General features: G+C 38.3%; 1 protein-coding gene across 4 annotated transcripts in view; it reads left to right on the top strand.

The window, feature by feature from the left end:
• The window catches only part of akap13a (A-kinase anchoring protein 13a), a 79859-nt gene extending 78266 nt beyond the window's left edge, over positions 1-1593 (top strand). For all 4 annotated transcript variants that reach the window (XM_088412748.1, XM_088412750.1, XM_088412751.1 and 1 more), the window contains one exon: positions 65-1593. In XM_088412748.1, the coding sequence (XP_088268874.1) occupies positions 65-117 (53 nt within the window). In that variant the 3' untranslated portion in view covers positions 118-1593. The remainder of the gene's footprint in view (positions 1-64) is intronic.
• The last annotated feature ends 10594 nt before the right edge of the window (positions 1594-12187 follow it).

A 12187-nucleotide genomic window follows, 5' to 3' on the forward strand; every position in this document is an offset into this window, starting at 1 on the left:
TTTGCCACATAAAGTCAAACGTTCCCATTAATAAAAAGTAACGTTTTAACATGATCAATTCCAGAGTCCCAGCACCTGTCCGAGACCCCCCTGGATGGAGAAATCTTCTTCTGCTGACCCTCATTTCTTCTCTGTCCTCAACAAGACTTTGTAGCTCGGTTGCCACACAGGAAGTGTGTAAGTTTGAAGCTTTTCCCGCTTCCCCGTCGCCGCGGCGTGAAACGAGCTTCGAACTTGCAGCAAGTGAGCGTAAAACGGTCACCGGTGATTCCGAAGTCGGCTTTCGGTCTGTTTCCCCCCCTCCTTTTTCGTAAACACACTTTTTGGCCGGCGCGCTGATTGGCGCGCTCGCGAGCGGCGGTAGCGGTGCGTCCAAACGGCGCTAGGCAAACAGACGGGAATGTCAACGAGCTCCATATGGCGCCGCCGCCCGAGAAGAGAAAGCAAATTTCCCTTTAAACGACCACGGCTGGAAGCGCAGCGGGAAATGCGCCAAAATAAAAGAAAACACGCAGTTTTGGACTCAAAAACGTCGCTTTACTTTGAAAAGGCAGGTTACCTTCAGTCGGCTCGCAAATTCATCGCCGTTTAGCCAAAAAGGATCATTTTCAACGTCGGCGTTCATCCCGCTAAGCACTTTGCTTGTTTATTTGTATTTTTTTTGGGGGGGGGGGGGTTACCACTTGAGGCTGTTAAACCAAGTGAAAAAAAAAAGTTAAAAATGATCAAATTCTCAGAGACATTTCGTCAGACAAAAAGCCTTTCAGTCCATAATTTTTTCTTTCTAAAAAAAATATAAAAAAAGCATTCCTCGTTGTTCTGAATGACAAAATTCAGAGTTACATGTTTTATTCATGTTGAATGTTTTGCCGTGAGAGATACAAAGCCAATTTGGGGAGTTTTTGTTTTAATAAAGAAGAAAAAAAGCCCTTTTTTTTTTTTTTTACCCACGCTCGGTCATCAAATCAAGAGACGCATGTTTTGTTCACATCCAATGTCGTGAATTTTGAGTGTCGTGAAGAAATTTTCACGTGACAAAATTCTCCGATACAAAGCACCAACTGCCAAATTTTGTGATTTCATCCCTAGAAAAAAATATTTTTTTACCTTCAAAAAATGTCTACAAATCACTAAACCAAATGTATTCGGCAAATGAAAATTGAGTTTGTTACATTTACATACCATAATCACAAAATTCAGTGATAATATTTTATGGCAATACTAACCTGCCTATATACTTTTAAGCCAGTTAATTTGCATCTAATGTTGCCAAAAGACACACTTTTTCAAATGGAGTTTTCTTGGGCAATTGCATTTCCAAATCAAAGAAAAAAAAAAAATCAATTATCAATCATCTTCATCATCAAATTGCTCCGCTAACCCACATTTAATTTTAATCAATTTTGTTAGTATCGAACTTCTGATAAAAAGCATATCCTGCCAAACGTTGTGAATTTTTCATCTGGTAAGAAAAAATGTTGAATTTTGGCTTTTCCAAAGAATACAAATCCACAAGCGGAAGCACACAAGTCTTCCTTTTGCTCTCCGGCAAATATTTTGACCGAAAAGACCTCGCTGGAAAAAAAATCAAAATCATCCGGACGATACCACTAACTCGATTTTAATTTTATTTGATTCATGACTACCTGCAGGACAGGTAAACGAAAAGTTTAGTAGTAGACGGGAAGTCGGGAGCGTGTCGTTGCTAATACGAGTTCCGACATTAACGGAACGCTGGGAAACCACCAGGGGGCGCATGTTGTTATTGTCCGTGACCTAATGATTCCACCTTGATACATGCGGAAGCGGTTTTATTGTAAAAGGACAGACTAGCTCTTCTACTTCCTGTAAGGGACAATCAGTCAATCAAGACGCCGCCGAGCCTTTTTTTTTTTTGGTTTGATTTTAACGATCTAGCGGCATAATGCACTAAAAGATGGAAGAGCTTGCTTGTTTCAGTCTATGTGAAGTTTAAAAAAAAAAAAACAATGACAAATGTAAATATGACTTATGTATAAAGCAAATCAAATGTCAAAAGTTGCTTTTGTTGATTTATTACAATATTTTCTAAGGATGTTTTATTTATGTTTTATGCCTCCCTTTTTGGTGATGTCTCACGCCTAATAAAAGGAAAAAAAAAGTATACAAGATGTTTTTGGATTTGTTTTTGCTTCCTTGACATTTCGGCTCATTTAAATATGCCCCTCCCCCACAAAATATTTTAAATATATATATATATATATATATATATATATATATATATATATATATATATATATATATATATATATATATATATATATATTTTTTTTTATATATATATTTTTTAAAATTTGTAATTATTTTTTTTATATGTTTACTTTCATTTTTTTTAATTTTAATTTTAATATTTTTTTTCAAATGTGGTATTTTAGCCAGAAACAAATCAGTATTTCGCAGGCCACATAAAATGATGTGGCGGGCCAGATCTGGCCCCCCGGCCTTGCGTTTGACACCTTTGCCTTATAATGAAGCAACCCATGCTTATTAGCTACATTAGCCTCCTATGATTAAGTAACTACAATAATGAGCCTTAATGATTAAATGATTATTTTCCCTGCAGCGCACGCATCCAGCAGAGAATGACGCACCAAATGACCGCTGTACCATTCAAGTTTAACATCCACTACAGTATTCATTTATTACATAGGTTTCAAACTCCAGTCCTCGAGGGCCGGCATCCAGCATGTTTTCCGGTTTTCTTTCCCAAACACACCTGATTCAAATGATTTAGTTCATTAGCAAGCTCTGCAGGAGCTCCAAAATGATCCCAAACATTTGAATCAGGTGTTTTGGATGGAAAAGGTTTGAAAACATGTAGGATACCGGCCCTCGAGGACTGGAGTTCCACACCTGTGATTTATTATTTTTTGTTATGTGAGTGAAATAACAAAACTAACAAAGAACTGTTTTTTGCTGTCAATTTAGTTTGAGGATTTAAAAAAAAAAATGGAACTCCAACCTAGGACATACACGATTAGTTTTCCTTAACATACCTGATTTTTACCGCCACACTCCCAATCGGGAAGGGGCGGGGCATGATTGAAAATGTGAACGTGCCAAATGTTTGCAGTGGCTATGCTGATGTTTGGAATGGGATGCTGTTTTGAGTACACCGTCTGCTGTGATGGACACCTTCAAATCTTTTCGAATATGAGCCGGCTGCATGCACTCCACGCTGTGTGCAAATTTGTGAGCAATTTCACCTCCAGAGGAAAGCAAAGTGTCTGAAAATAACTGACGCTGATTTAAGGTGCAATGTGACGCTTATAACAAGGCTATCAACCCCTGCTTCCCCACCAAAGAGTTAACAGGTAATTATTGCACAATTTTTTTTTTCTGCGAAAAAATATTTGGTTAGCAGGAGATAAATATCCGTGCTGCAATATTCGAAACTGAAATTGAGCACGCAAAGTGCAGCAAACGCATCTTCGTGTCCAGGAGGGAGCCACAAACGCCCCTCCTCTTTCCCCTTTCTGTCATGGCTGCAATGAGTGTAGCTGCCAGTAGGGGGCACTGCGGCCGTGCTGCCTGTTGATTTTGCTGCAGTGAGTCAAGCAGAGAGAAAGGCACAACATGCCAATGATATCTGACTTCTCTCAGGAGGCTTTTTCGGTGGCGGCGAGAGTGTTTGCTGATGATAATGCAATTAATTAAAGGGCCAATCATTTTAGCCGGCGTGCGCATGGATGTGTCGCATTTTGTGGGTTGTCTCACGGTCTGCTTCAGATGCATTTGGTCCCCTCGCTAAAGGAAAGTAAAGCGCCCTCTGTGAGATTTCACACGTGCTCAAAAACCCCAAATTTAATAAATCAAGCCACAAAACCAATTCATCTTGGGTAGTAGGTTCCCCATCATGTTTTTTTGTTTTTTTTTCAGATTCACTTCCCAAAGCCAGTGGTTCTCAAATGGGGGTAGTAGTACTTGAAGGAATCTTAAGAGAGTACTCAAGATTTAAAAAATAAAATCCTTTAAAAATATTTTTTGAATTATTTCAGGAAAATATAAAACAAAATTTTATGTTCGGTAGGTTCAATTTCGTTTTTTCGTTGAAAAAAAAAAGGCAGCTTATCAGGTTCAACCCAACATGTCACGTGCCACCTCTCGTTACCTGTCAAATGAATGATTTATTTTTGTGAACACATCTCTACTATGATCCCAAAAGAGGACACCTAAAAGTGAATATTTTTCTGTGGACAATAATATTTGTTTATAATTATTTATTTTTGGGAACAGGTCTGACACTATGTTGATTTTTTTTTTTTTTTTTGAGGACAGGTCTGTCTGACAATATTATTTTTTCTGTGGAAAAATATGTATTAATAATTAAGTTATTTCTTTTTGACAAAAGATTTAATCTTTGATCCGAAATAGGACACTTTATGTTGATTATTTTTTGTAGACCAATACAAATGAAGTTTGAAACGGTCTAAAGTTAGATAAACCATACTGTGTGGCGTTTTTTTTACATCTTTTTTTTTTTTTGTAGCCCAAAAATGCTTTGCACTGGTTAAGCGGTACATCTCTGAAAAAATGTTGAGAACCACTGCTAGGTGACTCCAAAATCTTGGCGTAGTGACTTTTTAATCGCAGCGTGATGACTCTTAATCTCATCATATCTTTTTTTGCCCCCCTCTAAATGACCCCAAAACAAATAAATAAAATGGCTATGATTTAGAGAAGACAAACTGCTAGAAAGAAAAAAAATCTAACGAAGCCATGCCCTTCAAAGCAAGCCTGCCATTTCGGCTCAAAAACCTCCAAAAATGGTCGGAATCTTTGGAATTTTCCAAATCCGGCCCCTTTAGCCAGTTCCGCCTGGCTATCTAAAATTAGCGGCGTGTCTACTCCACCATGAGTGGACCTTCAAGAAAAAACCAGCACAAAAATCCATTGTTGCTTTTGAAGCTGCCATTTCAGCATCAAAAGCTAGCTTGATTTGTTGTCTCTGCAAGTGCACCGGTTCCGTGCGGCGACAAATCAAGTCCTCTGTCGCTATTAGCGGCGCGGGGCGGACCGAGACAATGGAGGAGGTAGATGAACAGAGAGGTTGGCAGGCTGAGAGGGGATGAATAGAGACAGCTGTAAGCACTGTGCATGCGCAAGATGGATTGCATGACAACGCTCGGGGTGAGCGCGAGGCGAAGTAAGCGTTACGTGTCTCCTGACAGGTCTTTTTTTTTTTCCCCCCTAGCTAGCGTTGAGCATCATTGGAGGAACCAGGGGGAGGGTCACACCTTTGCGGTTGAATGCATTCTATGTATGACTTCCATGGAAGTCCTTTTAGAGTAGTCATAGTATAGTATAGTATAGTATAGTATAGTATAGTATAGTATAGTATAGTATAGTATAGTATAGTACAGTATAGTCTAGTTATTGCAAAAAGGTTGATTTTTGAAGATTAGGCAGGGCGGCTTTACATATATTGCATATTTATTTATAGCACACGTTTGGTAAATCAACGTGATTTACGTCATGAACACTTTTGCAGTATTTTGACCATTTTGGGAAAAAGATTTTGACAAAAGATGGCGCATTCAGGGTAGTGTGATTTTTTTACAATGTTGAACTTTGACATGTTGTCACCATACGGGTGAAATTTCAGCTCTTTTGTGTTTTTTCAACGCGTTCCTTTTGATGTGAAATGCTTTTAACGTAAACGGATTGGGCAAAATATTGCTCAAGGGCAGCATTTAAAAGCATTTACAAAAAAACAAAAACAAGCTGAAGATGTTTAGAAATGAAATGATGAATGATGAATTTGATAGAAAAATCAAAGCTAGCTACTTTTACAAAGAAAAAGTACAATGCAAGGAAAAGATTCTAGATTTTTTTTTTCACAGAAATCCTCAATCATACATGCGAAGGTAAGCCCACCAAAAATTGTGCCGCATAACAGCTAAACATATATATATATATATATATATATATATATATATATATATATATATATATATATATGGTTTTTTTTGGTCCTCTTTTTTGTTAATCAGTTCCTGTTGGTTTAAAAAGTTCCACATCAAAGGGAAAGCATTGAAAGTAGACACAAGGGAGCTGAAATTTCACCTAGATGGTGACAACATATCAAATTTCAACATGGCACGACCACTTAGTTATCACTCCACCAAAAGTGTGCCATACTTGGCTAAAATACTGCCAGAATAATGTGGAAGAAAATGACCCAAAATGGTCAAAATCCCGCACAAGTGATAAAGTAATTTAACCAAAGCCAAAAACAGCATCAAAATGAAACCAGGGACTTTAGATGTACAGTATATGAGGCAAGTCACTTGTTTTGTCGCGAGTGGAAGACATACACAAAATATTGTAGTTTCAAGTACCTCCCAGGATCCTCAGCTCCAGGAACAAATAATTGATAGTCGCCTAAGTGCTAGCATGATTGCGACATGCGTCTCCCCGCCAGCATCATACATACGCTACATCATCTTCCATTCGGTCATGTTTGCGCTCATGTTAGATGAAAGGGGAACCTGTTTGTGTGTTTGTTCTCTACGGACAACATGCTTTTACTAAGATGGATCTGCTTTACTTTCAAAGTGCACGCCACAAGCGACAGCCGCGATACAGTTACAAATGGCTTTAATCAGTCGGCGAGAACATTGGATTTATAGGGAGTGAGCTGTTTGCTGCAACGGGCATTAACGAGCGAACCGCACCAAAAGGACCCCGCCAAGATTTGGTGGGCGACGATGAAAATCTATGTGGCTCGTGATCGCGCTGACCTTTTTTGAGTTTTGGCTGTTGAGTACGACAGATCACCTTCGATGCGAAGCGTTGTGTTGTTCTACTCCAGTCCAACGGGTGGCAGTGTTTCACATTTAAATCTGCTACTGGAGCCGCCGCTATCAACTTTATTTGTTTGGATTGTTCCATTCTATAAGTGATGTAATCCCTCGCACCCACACACACACACACACACAATACAAATTATTGTCCAACTTAAAATGTTTGAAATTGTTTTGCTTTCTTTCATGGTGCAACTTTTAATGGGTGTGCTAACAAATTTAGGGGTCTCCTGAAAATTGATGGTTTTGGAGATGCGAGAATTACGCCAGACGACAACGATTTTGATTGTTTACTTGGCTCGGCTTAAGTGGAAAAATGTTTATTAAACTATGACATTCTGGAGTGAAGATTTTAAAGATAACAAGGTTTATACTCGGCAAAATACATTTTAATTGCCAAGCTTATAAATTATACAAATTTCATTAAATATACTGCTTGCGTTAATGCATGGCTTCTCAAATAATTGAGGGGTGCAGGGTGATACTTGGGGGGGTGACCCCAGGGTAAAGGCTTTGTTTTTGTCATGTGAAGCGCAATTTTTTTCAGGCACTTTGATGCACTTGGTAATTTTTTTTCTGCTTTAGACTAAGCTGTAACCTGTATAAACGTGTAAAAAAAAAATAACCGTTATAGATAATAATCTAATATTTATAGCCCGCATGTCGAGAACGTGAAAAAAAAAAATTCTCTTTCCTAGGGGGGGCTGGGCAAAATATAAATGAGAAGCACTGCATTAATTACATAATCATTTTTTGTAACTTATTCTGCAAAAATCATCCCCAAAAAATCCTTTGTTGCCCAATGAACTTTAGCAAAGTCCAATAGTCAAAAGTGCACATTTCCCATGAGTGCGTCACCATGACGTGCGACTGTATTGAAAAAGTCTAAAAATACTTTGGTCTTCGTAACATTTGCCGAGCGCCAGTGTTTGCCCGATGATCTCTTGGCTCTCTGTCGGTGCGCTGAAAGCACATAATGGCGCAGAAAATTCTCGGGGAAAAAAAAAAAAACAAAAAAAAAAACCTTCCTGCTCCGGGGGACTGAAATTAGATCACTTCAAGATCTCGCCATGAGCCACCAGATGTACGTGTGTGTGTGGTTTTGGTTTTTGCCACATGATGGGGACCAACAACCACTACCTGGGTTTTGCTATTTTGGTTGCAGGTTTGAAATGGATTTTGCTTGAAGTTAGGGCAGGTGTGAGCAAACTACGGCCCAGGGGCCATTTGTGGCCCATTAAGCTTTTAATCCGTCCCACTGAACTTAAATTATCAATAAAGAGGCGAGTGATACGATTAATATATTGAAGGATAGCGGAACTATCATTCCTTTAAAATAGTGACTGTTAGCGATTAAACACACTTTACGATGCTTTTTTTTTTATTTTCTATTGAAATGGTATTACAGTGGTGTCAAACTCATTTTTACCGTGGGTCACATTGTAATTATAGTTTCTGTTAGAGGGCTGGAATAAATTTAAAGTGTGTTTGTCACACTGAAATCAGAGTCCGGTAAAATCTCTTCAAAAGACGGATTGGGAACAAAAAATGGTTTTTTGAAGACAACTCGCAAGTTCAGTATTTTAGCCAGAAACTGGCAGTCATTTGTTATGGTTAAGGTAAGGGTGTTGGGGCTAGGAACTGCAATATGTCAGTGGAGGTCCCCACAAGCATAGCCATACAAATAAGTGTGTGTGTGTGTGAAAAGATTCTCGCAAATTAAAAATATGCAAAAATCCATTGAAAATAATGACTTAATCAAATGTTTCAGGAAAATAAAAGTTCATAATAAAAATGTACGTTCGGTAGGTTATTAAATTTCATTATTTCAAAAGACCAGATTCTCCCCCATAGGAGAAGGGTTCAACCCAACTTATCACGTGCCACCTCTCGTTACCTGTCAAGTTAAAGATTTATTTTTGTAAACACATCTTTACTATGATTCCAAAAGAGGTCACTTTAAGTTGAATATTTTTGTGTGGACAAATACTGATTCATAATTGTTTCATTTTGAGAACAGGTCAGACACTTTATGTTGATTTTTTTTGTGGAAAAATATTTATTAATATTTAAATTATTTATTTGTGAAAAAATCTCGACTACAATCCCTAAAGAGAACATTATAAGTTGAATCTTTTTATGTGGACAAATATTAATTTATAATTGATTCATTTTGAGAACAGGTTTATGTTGATTTCTTGTGAACAATGATTTATGAAAATTACATTATTTGTTTTGGATGACATATCTCTTCTATGATGCAAAAGATGACAATTTATGTTGATTATTTTTTGTGGACCAATACAAATGAAGTTTGAAAGGTTCTAAAGTTGAATAAATCAGGCATCCTTAAGAGAGGCATCTAGAAGGGCCAAAAAATATCCCAAGTGCTTCATGAAGCTTCATTTGTGCATCACTACTTGAATGTCACCCCACGCCCCCAACTAAGATGACTTCAACTATCAAGACATTACTCTTAGTCAATTAATTAATGAATGAATCCGATTTTTTAGAAAATTCATCAGATTTTATAGCTTTCTAATTTGATGTTTCTAGCATTTTGGGGTGTGGCCATAACCATCTTGAAGTTTTTCACATCCTTCCAATGCTTCATTCTAAAAGCATCAAATATGAAGTTGTTTCATGTGAAACCGTCCCAGAGCGTCCGCGATACAACATCCCGCTCATTTCCCCCCCACACGGAAACGTGTGTTCGATTACCATCTGCTCGTCTTACTAGCGCCCCCTCGGGCGTTGCACTGTCCACCCCCATTAGAAGAAGCAAAGCAAATGTTTGCTGGTGTAACCCACAAGGGAGCGTCTTGCTAGCGAGCGTGTTAAGTACAGTACTGTACATCTGCTAGCTACTCAACAGCAAAATCACGACGACCATCACCAAGAGTATGAAGCTCTCGGGAAAAAATGGAAAAAATTGTGTCTCCAGCCAGGGTTAGCAAAAACTAGCTGATAGTCTTGACAAAAATAAAAGGCTAGTCTTTACTGGAAGCCATATTTGTTTTAAATAGTGCTGATAAATGTTGATCCTTGTGTACTGTTTTGACCATTTTGGGTCATTGCCTCCCACATATTTCTCACGGTATTTTCATCAAGGGATAGCACGTTCCTGGCAGTGTGATTACTACGTTGCCGTGCCATGTTGAACTTGACGACATCTGGGTGAAATTTCAGCTCCCCAGCTCCATTTACCACAATCCTCTAATGTAGAGGGTTGGACAAAATTTTGCAGTACAGTAGTAATTTTACTGATTCATAGTTTCTGGAGAAAAATATTTGTTAATACTAAAATGCCGAATGGAAAAAATATTGACGCATGTGATCCTTAATGGGGGCTTTTTGGTTGGCTGTGGAAATATGTTATATTACTTAACGTTGAATGAGCTTCATGTACATACAGAGTGAATAAAAAACGAATTCAACATTAGCCATTGCTAACAAAATAAATCCCGCTAGAATTGACTTGTGTGGTTATGAATATGCATAGATGCTAGTACTAGCTAGCGCTTAGCGATGCTAAACAAGCACGTTCGCGATCTTTTCATTTGCTAGTTAGCCAGTTAGCATGCGTAAACCCATAACAGGAACGATGTCTAAAAAATTGAAAACACGACTTACTTTCGAAGGGGCGAAGAAATGACGACACAAACGCGATGTCGGGCTAAAGATATGTCCTTCTGCTTTAAAAAAAAAAAAAAAAAGTAAGTCCTTCTGCTTTAAAACGGCATTTACGCTGGCTTCCTATACAGCAACTTCCTATCTGCACCTCCAAAATAAAGTAAACACCGGATGCTGACTGCACAAGACAAACGTGTATGTTTGCAGGCTCAACACTTAGCGTGAAATAGCACACACGAACTACAACACTTCAAAAAAAATTCCTCAACAAGTATTACTGCGGGCAGAACAGAACTGCTTTAGGTTCCAACCCACCAATTGGACCGCTGACCACCACATCTGTTAATAATGATAAATAGGCTGCAAAATGCAAGCGCCTATTTACACTTTGAAATGTTGGTCAGCATCCAGTCGGCGCTTTCACCTCCTTCAGCACCATCACCCTCGTCACCTCCTTCACCCTCCACCTGCCCCATCAGGGCTGATCCACTTTGAGATCAGCCAGCTGTCGTTGTCTCCCAGCGGAGAGCTCGGGCATATGGCGGAATTATCATATCAAACCTGCTTGGCATCAAACGTTTGGATTAGTGAGCATCAGGCACGCTAACCTCTGCAATGAAAGCCGACCCTCTCAAACAACAATGGTCAACATTTAGTATTGTGTCATTTTTTGGACGTGAAATTTGCCAGGGAAAACTAAAAACAAATCAGCCATGTTGAGAGAAAAAAATCAAATTAAAGAGATGTGTGAGGAAGACATTTTTCAAGTTTGATCGTCAGATTTAATCGTATTTATTCATATATCCAGATTTTTTTCTGGCTTCCCTTCAACCTTTGGAGTTTTGCAGGGTCTCCGTTTCCAAGTGTGATTTTCGAGAAGACAAAAACGCTGAAAGCCTCACAGAGTTGTGAAGGCTGTCAGAGGCGGCGAAGAAGATCCATTTTGTTACATGACACATTCTTGGGAGCATACTTAATGCATTTTCCAGCGCGATGCGGCTAATGAGCTTGTTCGCGTTCCCTGGTGATGAGCCTAGCCGGAATTTCTCACTTTTAGGACATCATTAACACGGCGCTGGCGCTACAGGTCTTGAAAGTGTTCCTTATTGCGGGCCAGAAATTCTGAATAATTAGCAACGGGGATCTCGCGCTTTGTAGCCACTTTGTGCCTTGAGTGGAAATGAAGGCAGCGATATGCTTCTCTGAGGAGGAATGTGAGTGGACATGCTTCTTTTACACAAGGTCTGACTGATGCCGCTGGTGATCGCTCTTGTCCTTCTTTCTGACAATGTACAAAGAAACCGAAAAACGCATTTTGCTTTGCCCATCCGATAATGCCTATCAATGTTCTTGGACAGCTTTTTTTTTTTTTTTTAAATGGTAAGATAAGATAAGATAAGATAAGATAAGATAAGATAAGATAAGATAAGAATCCTTTATTAGTCCCACAGTGGGGAAATTGCATGTTTATCCATTGGATAAAACAAGTGGCATGCCAGATAAGAAAAAAAGAAATATTACACACAGAGTATATATATATATATATATATATATATATATATATATATATATATATATATATATATATATATATATATATATATATATACTGTATATATGTGTGTCTAAAAATAAACAATAAACAAATGCATATAATAAAATGATTGCACTATACTGTATCTACAAAATAGTTACATTGCATTAGGTAG

The sequence above is a fragment of the Hippichthys cyanospilos genome, chromosome 4 (assembly GCF_059441005.1).
Source record: "Hippichthys cyanospilos isolate Australia breed blue-spotted pipefish chromosome 4, RoL_Hcya_1.0, whole genome shotgun sequence".
NCBI classification, from domain to species: domain Eukaryota; kingdom Metazoa; phylum Chordata; class Actinopteri; order Syngnathiformes; family Syngnathidae; genus Hippichthys; species Hippichthys cyanospilos.